General features: G+C 41.2%; 1 protein-coding gene across 2 annotated transcripts in view; it reads left to right on the forward strand.

Moving 5' to 3' along the window:
- The window catches only part of wdpcp (WD repeat containing planar cell polarity effector), a 95,640-nt gene that overhangs the window by 32,917 nt on the left and 39,119 nt on the right, over positions 1-23,604 (forward strand). For both annotated transcript variants that reach the window (XM_018661337.2, XM_018661345.2), the window contains 7 exons: positions 6,427-6,511; positions 10,002-10,046; positions 13,159-13,209; positions 15,105-15,175; positions 16,318-16,377; positions 16,997-17,111; positions 21,416-21,552. In XM_018661337.2, the coding sequence (XP_018516853.1) occupies positions 6,427-6,511; positions 10,002-10,046; positions 13,159-13,209; positions 15,105-15,175; positions 16,318-16,377; positions 16,997-17,111; positions 21,416-21,552 (564 nt within the window). The remainder of the gene's footprint in view (positions 1-6,426; positions 6,512-10,001; positions 10,047-13,158; positions 13,210-15,104; positions 15,176-16,317; positions 16,378-16,996; positions 17,112-21,415; positions 21,553-23,604) is intronic.

The following is a 23,604-nucleotide window of genomic DNA, read 5'->3' on the forward strand; positions in this document are numbered from 1 at the left end:
AGGGGAAAAAAAAGATAAAAAGGAACGGGACAAGTAGGCAGAGGGATGATAAGTGAAGGTACAAGAAGGAAAAAAAGGAAGGAAGAACTGACAGACAAACTTACGTGGAGCCAGGTGTGTGTGTGTGTGTGTGTGTGTGTGTGTGTGTGTGTAATGCGTAATGAAGATGTGTGTGTATGTGTGTGTGTTGGGGGCGGGGGGAATGAGGCAAGGCTGTGATGGCCTTGTGTCAGTCACCCTATGGCAGCTCTTTAACCCTGTAATTTACCACATCAGTCTTCTCGCAGTGATGGGACCACTACACTGACTGACAACACTGCCTCTGGCGTGTGTGTGTGTGTGAGAGAGAGAGAGAGAGAGAGAGAGAGAGAGAGAGAGAGAGGGGGGTGGGGGGGGGTGATGGGAAGATGGGAAGAGAGAGTGCATACCTGTGAGAAGGGATTCTTAAAATGTCAAACAAAATGTCTCTGAGCCTGGCTTCATTTCAGACATGCCTCTCCACTTGTTGCAGTGGAGTTCCAGATCTGAACCACAGCCCTCATAGACCCTGGGGTGATCACCACATTTGAACACAGTTGTTTATGAGCTCACATCGGTTGCAACGTAAACGGCGCTCTTCTAAGTACCCCAAAGTTATCTCAGTGAGAGAACACCACCACCACTAAAACCCAATGTATGTTTGACACAACAGGTTATCGGCCTGGTTGTATGGCACAGGCTTTAAATTTGCAGTCTAATGCTGGATTTCCCCCCACTGACTGAACCCCCACAACTTTAGATAGATGTATCATGTCACATTATTTACATTCTTTCATTCCCATTGTGATACAGAAAGACGGTAGGAAGGACACATATGTTGCCTTCACTATTAACAATCTATACCAGTATTAGCAACCTATAGAAGAAAACATAAGCAGCAAATCACAGTTTTGCAGTCTGCTCCATGGTATCTCTGCTGCCACCATGAAGCCTCATCTATGTTACATTTTTTATGAGGCCCCCTTTTTTACTAATGAGCATTAAAATTCAATTAAGAAAAAAATCAATATTCCCTCTACATTTAACTCCAACTCTGCTTTCAACAAGGTATTAAGAGAATAACAAAATGTCACAGTTCATTCCATCCATAAACTTTTCTTTGCATAGCCAGAGCAATTGATGGGCCACTGTCCCTCCAGCCACACCATACATTTCCTCTCACCTTGGCCAAGGAGAGTTTTCAGTGGGCAAAATCAATGAGAGATTTCAGATGTCTTAAATCCACCAACTCTATTACTATCTCTATTTTTCCTCATTCTCACTATCATTGTGTCGTCATATCTCTCAAGACAACCTGTTTGGTTTTGACATGATTGTTAGGAACTAATGAAATCAAAAACACTCAGAGCACAACGAAATAGATTGTTTTTGGGAGGTCATAGCTATATTCTAAAGTTACATTAAAAATACTGCTCAGAAAACGTTCATGTTCAGTACATCAGCATAAATAATGTAGTTGTAATGATTCAGTTTGCCAAATTTTTGCCTCATGTTTGTTTTTAGTCATACTTGTTTATCTTTTTGTTAGTTTTTAGGAGGAAAAAGTGTTTTTGGTGCAGATGTGGATCTTGGAAATGTTGGATTGGAGACAGGAGTGTTTGTGATTAGGAAATACTGCTTTTACTTTGATATGGAAAATCAAATCATCATTGTGTGCATCTAGACTCACTGTAAAACATTCAGAATATTTCACACAACACATTTAGATACAGTTGCAGCCTTGGTGGATGTATGCACGTGCTGCTATTATTACTATATTGTTATATATGGCGGAAATTCATGTCATTCCTCCACCAGAGACATGTTTTGAGGAATGGCATTTTAGAAAGGCCAACTGTCAGATTCAAACCAATACAACATTATGCTGTATATACACCAGGATGCTGACTGCAGACAGACTTGTTCTGTCAATGTAGACACTCAGAGCATAACAATAGCTCAATGTTAGACTCTGTGAGAGTGAGAGATATAACTGGACTGCAATCCAGATATCTTAGAAAGGCTTCTCTTGTCTGTCTCTTTCGCTCTTTAGAGAACCAGTCTCATATAAATATTTACTTAAAGTTCACACACATATATCCATATCTGTTGCTCTTGTTCCTCATTGTACACACATATATGTAACACACACATACTTTCACATTCAGTAACCAGCCAGGGGGGACAGTGAAAGAAGAGCAGAGAAAGAGATGCAGAGAGCAGACAAGGTCGTAGTTCCTGTGGACTGTCTTTGAAAGAGGAGTTGCATGTTTTCCCTCCTCTCCTTTGATGTTAAAGCAGCCTCTTTACTAGTGTAAAGACAGGCTACAATAACCTAGACTCCCCCCACCTCTCACCCAAGCCCTGTGTACACTGGCTGTACACCCCCACAAAGCTCTGCAGGGGGACAGGTAACCCACAGCAACCCCAGCCAGAAATCAGAATGAGTGTGGGCAGCTGTCCAAGACGTGTACAGCATGGTGTGTGTGTGTGTGTGTGTGTGTGTGTGTGTGTGTGTGTGGTGTGTGTGTGTGTGTGTGTGTGTGTGCTGCACAAGTTATAGGAACTTGAAGTAAAGAGAGGCTATGAAGAGTTTTTATCTATCAATGAATAAAATCAGTATTTGCTGTGATCACCCTTTGCCTTTAAAACAGCATTTATTCTCTTCAGTACACTTACACACAGTTTTCATGGTACTTGGCAGGTAGGTTGCTCAAACCATCTATAACTTGTCAGTTCTGTGGACTTAGGCTGTCTCTTCATATAATCTCAGACTGACTCCATTATGTTGAGATCAGTTCTCTGTGGGGGCAGACCGTCTGTTTGCAGGACTCCTTGTTCTACTTTTAGCTGGAAATAATTCTTTATGACACACTGGATGTGTATTAGGGTTTGTTGACATGCTGTAGAATTAATCCTGGACTGATCAGATTCCTCCCTAAAGGTATTGGATAATGGGCAAGAGCTGAAACATCTGCCTAAAACCTTTGCACAGTACTGTGTATATCTGTGTATGCAAGTGTGTGAGTGTAACTCAGTCTTGAAGCTTTTTAAACAGGAAAAAATAAGAAGTGAAAACTTGATACCTATGCATATAGATATACACATGCATATACAGAACAACAGAACTACTATAATGTGAAACATGCAAGCTCACAAAAAGCTGCTAACGAACCTTACATCCACCCCACAGATACAAAACACAAACATAGACACACACAGACATTATGTACTGTAAATTAAGTTTTTCCTAAAAGTAGCTAAAAGTAAAGTACTAAAAGTAGCCTCATCAGACCTGGATCTTATTCAGTGTATACTTAAAAACCCACCACATCATGCATAGAGGACTGACAGTTACTGTGAATGGACTCACCTTCAGTTACTGTTAACCTTTGTACACACACAAATCATTCTTGTCCAACACACGCTCGCCCATTTGCTGTCCCATTTTCTGTATCTCTGTCAGCCCCCTTGTTTCTTCTATTCTGCCATAAATTCCCTGAGACCCCGACAGCTTTGCAGAACAAGATCTCAAGAACTTTTAGGCAAGCCAGACTGGCAATAACTAAATGAAAGCTGGCTGAAATGAGGTTTTCCCTCCAAAAGGGCTGACTTCCTCTTTAAAAAAAAAAAAAAAAAAAAGAGAGAGAAAAAAAGCTGGTTAGGAGAGGATGAAAGAATCCTCTTATGTCAGTAAACTCGTTACGCTGATGCTGCCATGCCATGCTAGCCCTAGCGTTTCCATGGCACCCAGTGTTATCTATGTGTATTTTTGTTGGGACTTTTAGTTTTGGGGGTTGAGTGGCAAAATGAGATTTTTTTTTTCCCCGCACACCAGGAGGAGCAAGAGGGGAAAGATAAGAGAGAGTCCCCTCTCAGCGTTAACGAGAGAAAATAAGAGAGGGGGAGGATGGAAAGACGGAGAGCATTAGCTGCACAGATAGAGAAATGAATGGCTAACACAGCAATACTGCTACACCTTTGCTACACTATACAGAGATTTTGTACCTGACAGTGGGGAGCATATATGCCTCTTATACACATACTACTGTACACTGATCTGAGTCCATCCCACGTGGGATGAAATTTACAGTCTTTTACACTGGAACATCGAAAGCTTTTATCGCTCTACAAAGGAATAGTTGTTTAAATAATAATTAATTTTTGAGAAATATTCTTCTTTCCTGCATTCCCAGACAAACTCACTGAAACCTTTGCGGTTTCTGTATGCTGTAAGCATGTAGGACCAAATACAAGATTGTAAGTTATAGAGTCATTGAGCTCTCATTACATGCATGTGCAGTTTAACTCTTGAGTTATTATGCAGAAACTTTAAGTTAATAAGTTTTGTGTTCTATTTTGTGCAATTGAAAATTGCAGATCAGCACTGTCTGGAAAAATGGACAACATAGGCCTTCATGCAGTCATCTCAAACTCCTTGGGCCTCATGAGAAGTGGATTTTGCACAGCATGTCACAATACAGGGACAGTCTTTCCATTTTTGAGGTGGTTCCCAAGAGGTTTCTACAGCAATTCATGACCATGGATGAGACTTGAGTCCCTGGCTCACAAAAGAAAAACTAAATCGGTGAGGTCCACAGACAACAGCCAAGGTGATGACCTCAGTTCTCTGGTATGCAAAGGGAGTGCTGCTGGTGAACTAACTGGAAAAGGGTCATGGTCTTACAGGGGTCTACTTCGATTGAGCTCTTGAGACAGCTAAGGGGGAAAGTCAAGAAGATTCGGCATGGGAAGCTGACAAAAGGAGTGATGGCTGCCATCCAGGAATGCGGATTTGAACTTAACACCTGCTCTATTCACCTGATTTGGCATCCTCAGACTACTACCTCTTCCCCAAGAACAAGCTCTGTGGTCACCAGTTTGACAGTAATGATGACGTCAGAAAGAAAAAAAAAGGGTGTGGTCCCTTTGTAGCTTGTCCCCTCTGCCCCCACATAAAAGCCCACTATTGCCCTCCAGGAACTGAAGTTAAGTGACTGGAGAATAAAGTCTGTAATAAAGAAGGAGGGACAGTCAGTGCATGTCACAGACAAGCTCTGTGTTCATTAGCTGATGTGAGGAATGCTGCTTGCTTTGTCTGAGCTGTCAGCTCTAAAGTGTGTGTCCATCACTGCTCGCTGTGATGTGTGAATGAAGCATCACCGCCCATGACCTTGTCTCAGTGTCATTCTGAGTTCATGTGCTTGTCTGTCTCTCGTTTTTAATTTGGTTTTTGGTCAAAATGTGCATTCATGCCTGTAGACTTTCCACTTACTGGTAATACAGGTATAACAGGTACAGGAAGTGGTGCTAAGAGAATTATGTTGCAGAACAATTGTCATACTTTCCCAAAGAGCATACTGCACTGCTGCTAGTACAAATAACATTACAACAAAGACTATAATGATGGTTGCTGTGGTCACAATCACTGTGTTTAGAGAAAAAAACAAATACAAGAATAAAACTTAAAGGGAAAAGTGATGTTTCTTTTCTATTGACAGATGTTTTTCGGGTTTGTTCTCAGTGACAGTGCTGTCATTACATACCTTTCTATACATGTTAACCTAGTCATTATATAATATTTTCACAAATTTTTTAATTACTTTTTTGGGCTCTTTTGCCTTTATTAGATAGGACAGTGAGGAGAGACAGGAAATGCAGGGAGAGAGAGTAGGGTAATGACATGCAGCAAGGCTCTGGCTGGATCAGGAGTCGAGCCGGGGACTCGCTGCTCAGGGCACTGTGGTACAAGCCCTAACCATTCAGCCATCGGGTCACCCCCATACTTTCACTATGTAAGCTTAACCAAAGCTAAAATGAGGATTCAGCAGTTTTTAGTTTGTATCCCACTGCAGCTGTTTAGGGAAACGCATTATATCAGCATAAGCAACTTGAAATGGATCACACTGATTCCAAGAGAGTCCCAACAACAAGATACCTACTTAATTTGGCTAACCCAGACTGCTGACATTAGCTTTGACTGAACTTCAGAATGAATTTTTGCATGGAAAAAGATGGTGGATTTTCTTATTAACCAGGCAAAACAGGCAACTGTCCAATGGTCCCAGACCTCTAGGGACCCAAAAGCCCCAGGATTATTCCAAAAAAAAATTTGTGTACATAGATTGATTAATCACTTATTTGTTAGAAATTGGCACCATTGAAGTAGAATATAAATTATGACTGATCCTGGTTAGGTAGTAACTGGCAGTCACAGCCATTTATCATAAAAGTTTGTGTGTATGTGAGCATGTGTGTCTACATGCAAGCCTTGTTTGACCCTCAGGCCTATTTATGTCAATCTATTATGTCGTCTCGTCAAGATATGCATCTGTGGTCATGTTTGGTCTGCCCTGTCTCTTTCTCCGTCTTTCATTTGTTCTTTCTCTCACTTGCCCCTCTCTGCAGACTCGGGTTACACTCCTCCATCAGATGGCGTTCTGCCTGGCTGAGTTGCACTTGTGGTCCACCAAGAGCTCACTCCAAGTCAAAGGTAGCACTTATCACCATGTTCAATCTCCCTCTCTCTCAATAATTCTCCGCCTTTCTTCCTTCTCTTTTACCTCTCACTCCGTCTTGCTCTGGCTCTTTCTGTCATCGCTCACTTTGTTTTCACACCTTCTCCCCACCTTGGTGTATCTCCTTTAACAATCTGACTCTCAGTCAACACCAGTTCTCACCCTGTCTGTTTTCATGTTCTCTTCGCTCACTTCAAATTACCATTCTATCACTGTTGTTTATTACAGTATACATGACATTCTTGATTTTGTTTTTACCACATGAAACTGTATTTGTGCATTGCTTGAAGTGTAATTGTTTAGCATGACCACAAGGTACTCAAGAAACCAGTGCAGACAATTGAATTGGAGACTCAGTTTTATAATGCTTATGGTATTTTCTGTGGCCTCAAGCCTCTAGCCTTCAGCAGAGATGAAGAGCAGGATTCAGAGGTCTGGTAAATTCACCTCTTTCCAAGGCCTACACTCCCAGATTTTTTTTTACCTTTTCAGACTTGTAGTCTTCAGTCCAAGCCTCTGTTGACTCAAGTGACACCGCTTCAGGTAATTTATCAGATTTCACGCAGCTCCCTCTGGAGCCACAAAAGACTTCATACAACTTTTTCACATATGCAGAAACACTCCACAACAAATGTAAACAGTTCCTTTGCCTTTAAACCAGTACCAGTTCTCCTAAGTATACTTGTAGACAGTTTTACATGGTACTTAGCAGGTAGGTTGTTCCAAGCATTTTGGATAACGCACAGTTTTTCTATGGGTTTAGTCTGTCTCAGTGTCTTTTGTCTTTTCATGTAATCTCAGACTGACTCCATGTTGAGATTAGGGCTCTGTGGGGGCCAGACCATCTGTTGCAGGACTCTCTGTGCTTCTTGATCCTGAAGATAGTTCTAGATCTAGACTCTGGCTGTATGTTTGAGCTCGTTGTCTTGCTGCAGAGTGCCTAAAACCTTTGCACAGTACTGCTCATCGCCATCTTGTATGCACCGAGATTTGTTACCTGCTGACCAATGCTGCCTTGTGGGGCCAAGTGAACAGGGTCTAAGTTTGACTTTTCTGCCAGTTGTTGTGTATTTTCTTGCTCTTCACCTATCAGTCCATCTCCTCTGTCAGACGGAAATGCTCTATTTCTCCATTTTCTTGTTTTCTCCTCCCTTCCATTCTGTCTTGTCTTTCACAGTCTGCTGAGCTTTAGACGAAGATAGTGTCTCTCAGAGGCTGAATGTGTTGTGTGTGTGTGTGTGTGTGTGTTTATGTGTATACACAAAGGTATGACAGGGTGTATATCTTAGGTGACGGTGACATATCCTTATTTGTTTGTTTTTTCCTGCTGTGTGTGTCTTCCACTATCTTGGAAAAATGTGGATGGATACATCTGAGGGAAGAGGCCTGGTCGCTGAGGTGTGACGCTCCGTATCACCACCTTCCTTACATCATATACATCCGCCTCAAAAACAAAAATATAAATTCATAAATGCAGCATCTGTAATGCTATGTAACAAATGTTTTATGTGTAGTTTGTGTGTAGGTTTACATGTTTAAATCATGTTTGAACAGCTGCTCACCAAACCAGGCAGTTCTCACAGCCCTTTGGCCCTGGCCACTGAGCAACTTCGTGCTATGCTGAAGGAGGCCTCAACAGAAATCACTGAGGGAGTGAAAAGAATTTTTCATTCATTATTCCAACAGATTTAAAATGAAGATTCAGATTTGACCTGGTTTGTCTTGTGTCTCCTGCTGCCTTTGACGTTATGAAACCCAGAGGTTTATTTAATCATGCTCTTTGTGAACCAGTTTTATGGAAAAAAATGAATGAAATCCTCAGAGTGAATCTATTTTGTTTGTCCTTATTTCCACAGTAGGCTAGTTAAGGGTTAGGATTTAGTGCAGATAAACAAGAGTTTGGTACCTGATGCTGACTTGTGAATGATGAGTTTAGGAGGAATGATTATGGAATGATTATTGTCTATGGAAAATCCCCACAAATATAATTACCATGGATTATGGTATGAGTATTGGACTGATACCTCACCAAACCATGTGAGCCTGGTCTGATACCAGGCTAACTAAAATATTGCATGTAAATGTAAATGCTTGTATCCACACTTTGAGCATCATACTGTAGAGAAAATGTGTTAGACACAATGGTATTAACAAACCGTTGCCTACTTAAACATCCTGCAGACTCAGAGAAACTGAGTATCTCATTCATGTTACATTTCTGGTGTATTTTCTTGTCCAAGTACAATATTCTCTCTTCTGTTAGCACTGTGATGGTCCACAAACTCTTGAGAAATAAATGGCTCTTCAGGTTGTTAGATACTTGACTTGTCTTCAGGAGGCACTTGTTTACCTTCTGTTTCATGTTGGGCAGATATAGTATTAACTGTGTCTGAGTTTGTTTGCTGAAAATGGCTGTCTTTGGTTTAAGGGGGGATAAAGTGAAAAGTGGCTAAATGCATAGAACTGCAGAACCGGATGTGACACTGTAAGTGACTCCTTATATCACAGAGTCATTTGATTCCATGTGAGTCCCAAAAAATATTGATTACAGCTTCAAGTGCTTTTGTACAAATAGTTTAGGATCACCTTAGTCAATGTGAATAGATAACTTGACTCAAGGTTGTAGTAATTTTATTGGAGTCAGAAATGACACTGAGCCACCTCTAACAGCAACACCGACAGTGGTCTGTGTGTAGTTTGTGTTGGTACAAATACAGAATGAATCCTCATGTTTGTTACTTGGTCTAGAAAATCTCCATTAACAAACAGTAATAACTTATAGAGCTGTGAGTGCATCTGTATCCAGGTAAAGTATATATGTGTGTGTGTATGTTTGTGTGTCTGCCATCAGCTCCCTGGTTGTATTAGTGTGACCTGGCCTCAGGAGCAGCAGCAGCGGCAGCAACAGTAGTGGAGCGATAAAGAAACGATGTGTTGTGCGAATCCGAGTCTGGCTGCTTATGGTTTTGGGCCTGCAGGAATAACACTGACAAAAAAAGGCTCAGCTCAGCAGTTTGTGTGTGTGTATCTTTCAGTATTGTGTTGTGTGTGTGTGTGTGTGTGTGTGTGTGTGTGTGTGTGTGTTTATATGTTGTATCTATGTGTATGTTGGACATATGTATTTTTTTCTGTAGCTGTCCACTGAATCTGTGAGTCTACTTTTAAATGTATATGATGCATGTGTGCAAATCAGAGTTTATCCCTCAGGTGGGATGGGTTAAGGCACACTCCCGTCTTTATTAATACCCCTCTGCCCCCCTCCATTCTGGCTCGGACCCCCCAGCCCACCCTCCTTCACAGGGTCTTATCTAAACTGTGGTGCTGGCAGACGGGACAGGCCACTGGCTGATAGCGATTGTTTATCCCATGGTGCGAAATTGCTGATCTGTCTTCTGCTTTTCCCTGACAGCAAGATGTTCATCTCTCTCTCTCTTTCTCTCTCTCTCTCTCTCTCTCACCCCACAGATACAGATATTGGCACCTATCAGTACTACGATAAAGGAGAGCCAGGTAAATAGTGTTTATATTGGATGTGTGTTTGTCTTTAAGATAAGTTGCATTTGTCTTATTTTCAGAATGTATGTGATTTCCTTATATATGAAGAAGGGCTTTTTGCTGCCTCCTGTGCTCACACAAGCAGTAAACACACAGATTATTGGTCCTGTGTATTTCGGTGTCTTACACCCGTTAACCACACATAACACTTGTCCACACAGAGGCTATTAGTATGTAGGATTTACACCCTAAAACCTTTATATACACATGCACATACCAGACACACACATACACACAGGTTATTAGGCCTCTGTGGTTCTATCTCTTACACTCCCTGTGTTCCTGTTGACCTGGGGTCCTGCCACACAGCGATAGGAAAACTAAACTGTTGACTTTCTCCTAGATCACATAGCAGGAGGCCCCATGTAGTCCAGCCTCATATTGCCTCAGGCCATGTGGCTTCCCTTACCATCAGGAAGCACTCAAATCGCTCCCCCACAGTCCCAGCAGCAGGGATGGGCTGCCTCATCCTTTGCTTTTTTTAAAAATTTTTTTACTTTTTTGTGTTTGTGTGTATTCATTTTTTACTGAAAATTATGCATCTTGCAAGAATTCTTAGATTTGCACTGAGTTGATCTACAAGGGTTTCTACATTGTTTTCATCTGCCGTTTCGTCTTTGTTTTAAAATTGATTTTCAGCTTAAACTTTAATGTGATTTACATGTGTGGGGTTTTTTGTGCTTTTTTTAAATTATTGATCAGATGTTTGTCAGGGCCAGCACGGAAGCTCTAAACACAACACTGGCTTATTATCAAAGGTTAATATGAACATTGCTCATTTACTCATCTAGAAGACATGAAATAACATTATCCTTCATTTGGAGTTTACATCCACCTGGCAGATGTAATTGCAATATTCACTTTTGCTCTGTTTTTGGCTCCACCACTGAAATATGACTGATTGCTGTCGAGGGGAGCAGCAGAGTCAGATGATAATTTTCTGCATTTGTTACTATGAGCAACACCTCATACATGATCATTTGTTCCATTATTAATCTAAAATATTGCTAAGAGCAACTTTAATTTATATTATTCAGTTCACTTAGGTGAACTGATGAACTCATGTTTCCATCCACTATCATTATGTAAATATTAGGACAGGATTAAGATAAAGAGCTGCTGGTCTTAATTCTCCAGTCAGGTGCCATTAAACTACTGCAGAATAAGAAGGTGCAACAAGATGATGGAAATTTATTTGATGTATTAACTTGTGGCACCTCATTGCCCCACACAGATCTGATGTCTTCATCTGACGCTATTTTTTGTCTCCTCAGTGGATGTTTAAGTGACATGCATGATATACGTCATGATTTATTCACTGAGTTCTTTCCATTGCACTTTGTCTTTTTATTTTTATCGATCCAAGAGTAAATTTTTTTTTTCAAAGTTTTTCCAAATTTGTGGTGTTTCCACTCAGATTCCACTCAAATTTAAAATGCACATAAAAACAGGTGGATGAAAACGCACTTATTTTGTAGCATGGTGCATTCACTGTAGTGCCTTCTCTCTCATTTCTTTCTGTCTTCTCAAAGACATAAAGTAAATATATCTTTCTTTTCATTTCCCTCCTTTTCTCCATTAATTTTGTGCATTGTGTTTTCAATGTCTCCCTCTCGCTATCTGTTTTCCCTTTGTTACCATGCCTGTCTCATGTTTCTGCTTCTTTCATTGATTTCCCTCTCTTTGTCTCAGTTTTTTCTCTTCCCATGTATATTTTGTTCTTCCTCATTTTGTGTACAGTATGTCTCTCCCTCTCTCTCTCTCTCTCATCATGGGGTTCTCTCCCTTCTCTCTCATCTGAGAAGCTGCCTTCTCTTTCATTCCAATGTTCAGTGGGGAGATGATGCTCTCTCTCCAAATCCTTTCATTTGGAGGATTACTAAAGTGTGGCTTGATATCAGAGTGGAGGGAGGAGAGGGGGAGGAGGGGTGAGACGGAGCAGAATCACCATCCAGAAGTATCACAACATTTTCACACAGCAGTGTAACGATAGCTCAGGTCATGATTCGACTGCATATACAGTAGATTACATTAGATGAGATTAAAATTTGTCCGTTTGATATTTTGTAGGGTAAGGGCTCAGCCAGACTGTGAAAAAAGTACATTTCAAAACAATATGCTGCCTTAATATTTTAACTCTTACTACATAAAGGTCCCTTAACAAAAAAGAAAGAAAGAAAGAAAGAAAGAAAAGAAATAAAAGGGGGAAAAAGCTTCTGAAAACTCTGCTTTAAATCTTTGGTATTCATGGCTAAATAAGCGACAGTAACAAGAACTGTTCTGACTTTGACACTAAACAGTGTGTTCATGAAGGACATCATAGTAGGAGGCTGATTGAGAAAGAAAATATGTCTCCAGGGCTTTTATGCTGAAGGCAGTGTTTTCTTAGGTACACCTAGCCAAAACTAATGCAGTCAATGCAAACAATACAACAGCCCTGCAATAAGTCTTTCCCTCGTGGATGTTGTAATGCTCAGTTTTTGTTGAAAATGTTTTGGAGTCTGTAGTGCAAACTGGCAACTGAGAGTATGTGTGTGATGTCGTACTTGCTTTGACATACACATGATCATTTGTAAAAGCACAGACAACATTCATACAACTCTTGATTGGTTTTCTGAAAGGTTAAATGATAGTTCCACATCTCTCCACTAGAGGGAGACCCAGGCTCATTGGAGCAGCTCCGGGGGTACCCCCCACTGCCAAACCACCACCACCTTCCCCACCTAGCCCCCGAGCAGGTGCCCATGTCTGGGCCTGTCTGGCCCCTCACCCCCTTATCTGATTAATACTACTAATCCTAGAGGTGTTCCAGCCTGCCAGAGAGGCCGGCCACCAGACTGGCCACTTTCTTGCTCACAGTGACCGGACATGAGGAGCTGTTATGGGTTATACTTTGCCAACACAGCCCATGGGAGCTAAGGGGATTTTGAGACCCAGCTTAGTTTTCTGTTCCTCTTTATCTACATCATATAGAGACTAGAATCATGTATCCTGTACACCATGCTCTTTCAATGTACTGTATATATTCCAAGTTAAACCCTTCACATGGCCTCTTTATTTTTCCCAGGCGTTTCCTTGGAACATCACTACTACAATGAGAAACTCCAGTTCTGTGAAGGTAAGTTTCCAACAGAGACACTTACAGAGTGATCAAGACAATCTACCTGTGTGTGTAATTGTTTGGGCCCTAATAATCTCACTAGTAGATGACCATCTTCCAGAAATCGTTGTCCTAGTCAGTCAACTGCCCTACTTCCTCTATTCTCTCCCTCCCTCTCTTCCCCTTACTCTCTCTGCTTTTCACCCAGTAGTGGAATACAAACACCCTTATCAGGAGACGAACACTCATCCCCCTGCCCTCCCCTCCCTCCTCTCTCCCCTGACCCCCCCTCCACCCTCCCCACTCTCATTTGCATGCATCTATTTACCTCCTCTTCCCACTCATTCTTAATAGAGAACCCCACTCCTTAATGGTTCGTTTCAGTTAAGATGAAAAGGGAGACTGTAAAATAAACAGATAGTGAAGTGATTGCACCATATTGAAAACAGCAGTGCTTCCTTTCCCTTTTTTGTTCTCCCACTGAACTTCATGTATATGCGTGGGCAGAAGCAGATGCACAAATTCAATTAGCTGTTTTTTTTTTTTCACATCTTTCCCTCCCTGTGTTTAACCACTAGAGATGGAGGGGAAAAGGGAGGGCTGGTAAATTAAAATGAAGGGGCCTTAGTGTGGTACGTGTTGAGATATGTGCTGCTAACTGTGAGGTTGCATTTGGGAGATAACTCAACTCAAGAGCACCAAAAGTCCTCATGATTAAATATTTGCTTCTCCTCGAGGACTATATAGTTTGTGTGTTTTGAAGGGACATTTTGTAGAATATTTTTGCTCCTAGGCAGCTACATCAATCTGTAAGCAGCAGGCTTAAGACTTTTTCTGCTTTGGGGACACGGCAGTCAGAAATATAAAGCTTCTAACTTCATCAATGTAGTTTTTTTGAAATAGCAGCAGTAGTTTTACATTTGGTGTAAATAGTAAAGTAAATGAATAACATAGTTATTGGTACTAAGGGTAGGCAATGCTCGTGTTCACAAGTAGTTTTTAGAGCAATCAAGTGTCTTAAGATGATATATAACTGTGCAATGAACATTTTTGAAGCAGATAAGAGCTCCCAACTGCCATATTTTGAAGAAATATGTTAAGGTTTGATCATGTCATTAAACTCACTAATAAATGCCTAAATATCCTGGTTACTCTCAGGGTTCCTGGCTCTGTAATCTAAACATAACGAATAACATAATGGAGAAACTTAAGGTGCCCTTTCCTCATGTAGTCCCATGGCTGTCTCTGTTTGGGGAAATATGTGGAACTCCTCACCAACAGAATTCAAAATTGATCATTTGTCATTTATTTCTTAGTCTGTAAATTACCAGAAAAAAAGGAAAAATGCTATTGCTTCTTTTGTCCAGTCAACAGTTCAACACTCAAAAGTAATCCATTTACACCAACTTAAAATTGAGAAAAGTAGCAAATCCTCACATTTCAGAAGCTGCAGCAAGCAAATGATGGAATTTTAGCTTGACAAATGACTTAAGAATTAATTGATTATAAAAATAACTGTCAAATAATTTTCTTTTGATTTCAGCACTTAATCCGACTCAGGATTTATTCCTGCAGTTGAAACTGAACTTAAGTTCATGACTTCTTAAAAAAGTTCCTGTTCAAAGTGCGTTTTTTTTCCTGCATGAACAGATTCAGCATTGCTTTTTGGAATGCCTGCCTCATGTACCTGCATCTCTTCATTCCACCTGACTGTCTTGTCACCACCCTTTATTCCCCAATCACCCCCTTTTCATACTTAGATCACAACCCAGATATAAAGTTCAACCTTTTAACCCTTTCCGGGCTTGTGAATTCCCATGAGTACCTTTTTTAAAAAATGATTTCTCCTGTGTCTGTGTTTAAAAGTTCAAGTCACATGAGCCTCTGGTTCCTCTTGTGTTTTTCCTCTGTAGCTCGAGGCTATTTGTGGACCCCCAGGAACCGCCGACCAGAGAAGCTACGCGATTCGCTAAAGGAGTTGGAGGTACCCGCCTACTCTGTTCAATCCCCCCCACCAACACCACCACCATCCCTCCCAGCCTGCCCCCCGTCTTCTTCCTCCCTCTGGGGATTTTCAGAGTTTTCCCTTTCCGAAACGGCCGATTGATTAACAAATAGGGGCATTCTCTCTCTTTTCTCCCTCTCCCTTCACTCTCCCTGTCGTTCCCGTTTGTTCTCCTCTCTCCCTCTTCTCTCTCATCACCTCTCTTTCGGCCGAGCTCTGTCATCGAGGGGGATATTTGAGGGGATCAGGGGGCTGCAGGCTGCCCCCTCATCCCTTCTCTTCCTCCCTCCTTCTCTTCCTCCTCTTTCCCTTCCTCTCCCTTCATTCATCCCCCTCTTCCTTGGCCCTTTCCTCCCCCCACTCTTCCCCTCTGTACTTGTGGCAGTACAGACCAAGCTTTGTTTGCTGGAACCTGTCTGTGGCTGTTACACACAGACACACACACACACGCTCTCCACCCATCCACCTCCCTCCTCTCACCCGTAACCATTGTCTGAAACTAGAAACACCCCAGCTCACCTCCACAACCCACCCTCCTCCTCCTTCTCCGTCCCTCTCTCCTCCCATCCAATCACCCCAGCTGGGTTTGGAATGTGGCAGGAATGACCAACCATACACACATACACACACACACACACACACACACACACACACACACACATGCACACACACATGCACACAAGCAGTCCTTACCTGCATCCTCTTTCAACTCTCCCCCACCCCTCCATGAACAGGAACTGCTGCAGTGGCCACCTGTGGTGGCAAGTGTCCAGTACTGTGTACCAGCAAGATAATTAATGCGAGTATGAGCAGTACCGGCATTACAAAAAGATGGAAACTTACTTAATTGATTCACAAAATATCACTGTTTCACAACTGTGGCAGAGGCAAACAGACATATCTTTTGCTGATCTATTTCCTAACAAGAAATACAGGCTTATTGTCAAAATGACATGTTTAAACACAATTCTGTGTTTCTCTGAGCTTCAGAACTACATCAGGTTTGTGTTTTTGTAGTCACAAGTTGTGTGGGGGCTGGTTGGACTCCAGTACAACTCTGTTTGCTCTGTTTCTCTCACTGTCTCTCTGTCTTTCTCTGTTTATCCATCACGCTCATTCAGGAACTGTTGCAGACCAACACCTGTGTTCACACCAGATGGAGAAACAAGCATTGCTGCCAGGTACACACCCCTGCTCACCACCTTCTGTACGCACACGCACATGCACAAACACGTACACACTTTTCCAGCCTTAGGTACTAGCAGAAGCTGAATGAACGTCCCAGACTGGGCCTCTGATAAAGAGCTTCACTGGGCTCTAATATCAGTTATCTGGTCATTTTAAGCTATTAGAAAACATTTAAAACAATGTCAGCATGATTGTAATGTGACATTTTTTGATCCCTTATGGCTAATTCGCTAGTTGCTTGGCATCCATCCCTCACCACTCCAAAAAGTGCAAGAAACCTCAGGAAGAGCAAAGAGGAGGAGGACAGACAATAGTTGGGCAATAGATGTTATGTGTATAGAATGAGAAGGGTGAGAATATATTTTGACCATTTTCTACTCTACCCCACAGATGCCATGTTTGTGTTTCTGGGTGTAGATTGAAGGACAGAGGACATATGGTTTCATTCATTTAGTCCTTTTCTGTTTCAGTGACAGTCAGAATATTTGGCACATTTTTTTCTTTCTGTCTAGGTTAGAGCTTAGCACTGAATCTCTGTCATTGGTAATATCAAAGGTGAAATAACAACAGCAACGACAACAACAAAAAAATTGTATGTCTGTGTGTGCACAGTTGATGCTGAGCAGTGGAGTACTGGTGACCCTGACCCTAAATGGACCTCAACTTGAACAAGTGTGTGTGGACCGCACATTAGTGGGCCGACTACCAGCTAACACCGTCAGTGATGGTTAGTTACACACACACACACACACACACACACACACACACACACCAAAATAATGACCTGTTCTGTGTTTATTTGTCATTAAACTTCAGGAACTTCAGGGGGCTAGGGGGCTGTTTTTAGCCTTTGGTATACATGTTTATTTGTTTCAAAATGTTTTTTACTCTCGAATCAACATTGGTAATCACTACATTAAAGACTTTAGACATGTCTGACTGTGATTTTGGTTATTTTAGTGCCACTGATGCTAATTAGTGCTGTTGTGTAACAGCAAAACATTCATTATCACAGGAAAGAATGCCTGAATCTCCTGTATTCACTGAATAAAATGATGGTTTATATGTGACTTAAATTCCAGAGGTTCACTGTGGTTTAAGCAGATTTAAGGATAGAAGCATCATTGTTTCTACCATATGGCTGGGCTACCTATCTCTGCACACAGCCACATGTACAAACAGAGACATTTGCATTTAAATGCTCAGTATTTTAAAACTACCAAACCATCTACCACGCACACACACATGCATCTCACACTGTCAGCCCCGTCTGTGTGCTTACACCTGCTCACCACACATGCACACGCACACACACACTCCCCTCTCTCCTCACCACTTTGTCACACAAACACTCTTGCGCTGACTAACACACATAGCAGGTGCCACAGGTGAGCGTGGCAACTCTGCTAGCTAATTGCGGGCAAATCCTTTTGTGCTGTGTGTGTCCAGGGGCCTTCCCTTAAGAGCATCCATCAGTGTTTTTCCTCCATTGCGCGTTCCTCCAGGGAGTACTGCCCCCCCCCGCCCCCACTCGCACTGTGCTCTCTCGCTCTGCAGACCTGGCAGGAGAGAATAAGGGGCCGTGGACACCGGCCCAAATCTGCTAATTATTTCTTTCTTTCTGTATCAATTATTTGTTCATAACACCACCCTCCCCGCTTCCGCCCAAGGTCTCCAGACACTTGATAAAGCCCTTATAGTGTGCAGACACACATACACACACACTCTCACATCCACACATACAAGTGTACTCACACTCATTCTCAATACATATGTAATTACAGACGCACAGACTTTTTTCTACATAGACCAACAAGCGCTTACTGTATGTCCCCTTACATTTACAGGTGTACACACACACAGACTTGAGCACTCATGCACACGCCCACACATACAATGGCACATACTGAGGTGCACACACACGCGCACACACACACCCACACACACCCAAGTACACATACAACCACTCACCTCCCACTGTGCTCCATTCAAAGCCTCAGAGGCACTAATTATTAGAGTAATGGTTGTGAGAGGGTGGGTTCCGGGGATTTTGTGAGAGTGTGTGTGTGTATGGTGGGGTTGTAATAGGTTAGAGGCTGTTCTCACATCTGTCACTTGTTAAATTAGCCTGAGACAATTAGAGTAGAGAGCCAGACCAGATCACACCGTCCAGCACATTTGCAACATACAATTACTGAAACAGTTCACAATTACAATCAAGGTGTGACTGGTGGAAGTGTGTGTGTGGTGTTGTGACATATGCTACTGACTTATCATCTCTGTATATTTGTCAGTCACTGCAGTGTCAGATTAATTTTAAGAAAGTCAAATATGGGGCTAAAATCTACAATTTGTTTTCATCATTTTATCATTATTTATCTGTCTGTTATTTTTTATGCTAATCAAGTCATCATTTTACAACTTCATAGAACCAAAACTCACTGACCAACAATTCAGTCCCAAAAAATATTTCACATACTATCATATATAACAAAAACAAGTTTCTCACATTTGAGAAGCTAGAACCAGCAAATATTTGGCATTTCTGCTAGAAAAAAATGACTGAAACTGTAACTCAGTTATTGGTGCAAATCGGTTTTCTTTTAATCGACTAATTGTTTTTAATTTAAAAAGAATTTGAAATGTAAGTCACAGTGTAATGACAGAATTAATTTGATTTGACAACTTTCTTAAGCAAAAAGGTTTTCATTATATGAATGCTGAAACAAATCCCTTTTCTAATTTGCATGGATTGAGCTGCATGTTAGGCCTTGTGTGTTTTGTTGCAGCCGGGTCATTTTTTGTTTCACGATGTGACAAAGCTGGCTTACTGTCCTCTCTTTAAACTTTGTATCCTCAATGCCACTTAACTCTGTGTTCCTACCATGAGCTCTGATTGCATCATACAGAGCAGTAGATTACATATATTTTACACCATCAAAGTATTACCAGCTTCCTTTGGCCGATGGCTGGGCCAAGCTGCGCATATGCTCTACGATTAAGCATCCTTAAGTGATTTTTCATAGCCGGTTTCATTTACCCATGTTTAAATGTGCTTTGGTTAAGCCCATTGGCCTCTTATGTCAACATGCTGCTGAGGAGATGGCATTAAATGGATTTAGGCGACTATCTTTGTGTGTGTGTGTGTTTCTGTCTGTGTGTATGAGGTGAGATACACACAGATAGAAACCAACCACATGCTTTAACATGTGGCTGGTTTATATTTACCATGTGAATTGTTGTGTGGCACTATGTATGTGTAAAGGAAGGTTATAGGCTTGCATGTATGAACGTGATATGTTGCTACCTGTGCATGTGCAAATATGAATGTGTACGTGTACAAACTATGAGTCTGCTGTGTGCATGTGTCTGGGGGGTGTATCATGGTGGGTCGTGAAGGTCTGGTCCTTAATGCTAAATCAGCCACCTGGTCCCAGATTGGGCCACAGCCTGCTTTCATATCCCCTCCTTCATTTGGGAATGAATGGGATTAATCCTAATCCCGTTTATAGACACCCATAGAGATCAATACTAAACTGCATTTAACTTGATTTGTCTGTAATCTGTTACAAAGATGCTTACCATTGCATTAAACGTTGTTTCAGAAAGCCAAGGCAACATTAATGGCTGTGTTTTATATTGGTTTAAGTGTTGAACCAGTTTTCATTACAAATGCTTCATAATCCAACTTCAACATAGGGACAGACTGACTCAATTGACCTGATTTAAGATGCTACTTTTTCTGTATTTTCAAGCGATGTTTCACTTCCCTCTCATGAATATTTGCATATTAATTTGAAATTTTCACACAACAGGATGATTTGAAGTGTAATCATACCAATACCCACACGTTTATAAATACACACATGCCATCGGTTAATTGCCGGTTAGATTTCTAAATCTCGGGGTGCAGCCTTACTCGTTCAACTCAAAGCAGGATATCTGAGAGACATGTGTAACAACCCCCCTTCCTTTCCATTTAATTGGTTTCATAAACAGATTAATTTGAAGGAGAGGGGGGCTTAATTGCTAATCAGCGTTTCCATGCAGCTCCTGAAGAGTTGAACAGGATCAAGTTTCTACCACAAAAAGGCCTTAGAGCCTGCAGTGCACTGACAGGAGGGGAAGAGAGAAGAGAACAGGAGACGAAGGAGATACAAAGAATACAGAAGGCAGAGTAAAAGAGAGGAGAGGATGAGGGAAGTTGGAGGGAGGAGACAGGGAAACTAGACAGAAGGAAGAGTAAAGGAGAAGAGAGAGACAGAAAAAATTAGGAAGAAGAAAGAATGGAAGGCAGACAGAGAAAGACTGAACTTCTCTCCTCCTTCTCCAAACTATTCTAAATGAAATTATACAGTATAACATAGCTACTGATAAATGATACTATAGTATAAATGTAGTAGTATAGATATAGCAGAAATTTTATTTCCAAGTGCAGAATAGTAGTTGGTTCACAGGCATCTGAGAGCAACAAACATATAGACATAACACACAAAATACACCCACAATAGGAACTCATGCAGAGGGAGGGCAACCTGTGTTTATTAAACCATCAAGTGAAATTTTAATATCTTTTCTTTCTTTGTGTAGAAGTTAACAGGCTAGATGACAAAAACATCTCTGCAACATTAGCTGATGAACAGGAAGACTCTTCTTAATTTCACCAATGATTGAGGACCTCTATCAGGATATTACACATCTTTTATATACTCTATAAGAGGGCTGAATATTTATCAGTTATCCTGTGACAGCTAGACACATAGATGGCCTACCTCCATCACAGAAGCTTAATATAAAAGTACACAATAAAATGAAACATAGATTCCAGGAAACAGAAAAACATTAAGAAACATGTGAATTCTTATTGTTCAAGATGTAGTACTGGAAAGGTAGTAATCAGTGTGTGTGTGTTGATATTTTTTGTCATGATTTATGACAGTATAAGAGGACAGCGGACTCCTTAAGGTTTAACAATGAACAGTTGTTTTGAATCATGACATTAAGTGAAGACTGTGATGATGTCATTCCCAGCGGTGCTGAGTGATAGGCTGATTCTGCTGTCCTTCCTGGAGCAGAGCCAAGTGGCTGCAGTCTACCTCAACAAAAAGAACCAGGAGTCCCCAGAGAGTGGCAGGCGAACAGACAAACTCTCACCCTCTGAAATCAAGGTATAGTAGAAGGAACTGATGGAGCCAACTGCTGAAGGCATGAGTTCTTCGATGTGTGTTTGTTTGTAGTAGAAAGTAGAAAGCAACATAGTCAAAAGAAGGAGTCGTCGTCCCATATCACTGTCTAACTCTATATCATGTCTATTTCACATTTAATCAGGTCACATGTTCTTTCAGCAACAGTATACAGGAAATATAAAAAGACGAGAAACACAGTCTGAAAGGATATGGTTTCTTTCAATAAAATAATCCCTAAAATCCCAAACATATTACACATTTGAAAACCAGTCTTTTTGAATGAAGGACCTGCTTGGTCTTTGTTACATTATTGACCCCTTCACAGTTAAACAGCCTACTCTAGGTTGGAAAGTCTACTCAGAATATTGGCTGTTCAATGAAGTAGCTTGAGTTCTATGTACATTACTTCAGATATATCACTTGCAGCATCATTAATTGATCGCCAGCCATGTTAACAATCAATGAGTCGGTTAATTGTTAACAATTTATGATATACAGAGGTCTTTTTCCATGGTAAAACTGTTTTTAACCATTGACATGATGATATGTTACTTGAATGATAAAAATGAAACCATACAAAATAATTACAAATTGCAGAGCTCCCTCTCCCATCTGTTGCTGTTCAGTGTTAATGCAGACAGTGCTGCACAATTTTCAGGCTTCATTGGAGAGCATACAAACATTAGATCCGACTTGTGTTGGACATCTAACAATTAAAGCAAAGCCTGAACCATTTTTCTTTCATTAGAAGGGTTGTAGCCTTCAAAATATAGACAGGTTTTATGTAAAATGAGGCTTACCTCATCTACATGATGGGAGTGAGTTGTTCACTGTAGCTAATGTTTGTGCAGTACACCTGCTCACTAGGACAGGTGAAGATGGTAGTCTGGCGTTAGCATGAGCCTCAGGTAGCTAGCTAAACCAGAGAGCTGCCAGACAACAACTTGGAGGAATTTTCATAACTTTATGCTGCACTGTTCATCAACACAGCTGCCACAGTGAGCGCAATAAAACCACGCTGTGACTTATTTCTTCCCCAGATGGCAAGGGCAGACATTTGTTTTGGAATTTGTGCATCAGCAAAAATGTGTAATTTCCATCTTACCACAGCAAACGACAGAATATTCACAACACAGCATGTCTTTGTCTTCTGCATTATCAGTTAATGTATTTTCAACCAGTACAATTATGAATTAAATTAATTGATTAACCATTGACATCCCTAATCACCAATCCAACATTGACCTTATTTTCAATAAATAATAATCTTGAAAAACAACTTCAAGACCTGCTTGAAATTAATGAGAATGTTACAGGTCAATTAGGCAGTTAACCGGTTAGTTGTGCACTGCCAAAATCTATCCTAATCATTATTTTTATACTATATATGTCAACTTATTTCCATGGTGATTTTGATACCCATATATCCTGTCCATCTGGCCCAATACAATCTTTAAACTGTTTGTATCTTTGTGCACAACAGGTAGGTTCAGTGTGGTCACTATGGGATTATGGCTTTTACTGTGGGATCAATATGCCCAGGTTGCCTCAAATTCTCCACTTTTTTCCCCGTTTCTGTCTATTAATCTCTCATAAAGGTGTGTGTTGAGAGGTGTTTTTTTATAGGTGTTAGTATCAGGTCTGATTATGTGTTGTCCTGTTCTTTCCCTCCCCCAAAACAAAACCTCACTGTGTCCTCCTTCACTAGCTGGCTAACCGCTAACCCTGGCATTATCACATTACTGCCAGGCCCTTTTGTTAAAGTGTGTGTGGGTGCATGTGCATGTTGGTGCGTATAAAGGCAATCGTTCCTGCCGTACGTCTCCAGAAGTGAAGTCCTGATAAGACACACCCCCCCACCACCACCTTAACACATACACATTCACTCAGCCACCACCCCACACCTCTGTCAGTGCATGTGCGTGCAACCTGCAACATACACACACATGTGCACATGCACGCTCCAACTACCCATCCCCCACAACAAACACACACACAAGCACATACACATTGCCCTGGTCCAGTGGGCTAAGC

This window comes from Lates calcarifer, linkage group LG16_LG22, assembly GCF_001640805.2.
Source record: "Lates calcarifer isolate ASB-BC8 linkage group LG16_LG22, TLL_Latcal_v3, whole genome shotgun sequence".
NCBI lineage: Eukaryota > Metazoa > Chordata > Actinopteri > Centropomidae > Lates > Lates calcarifer.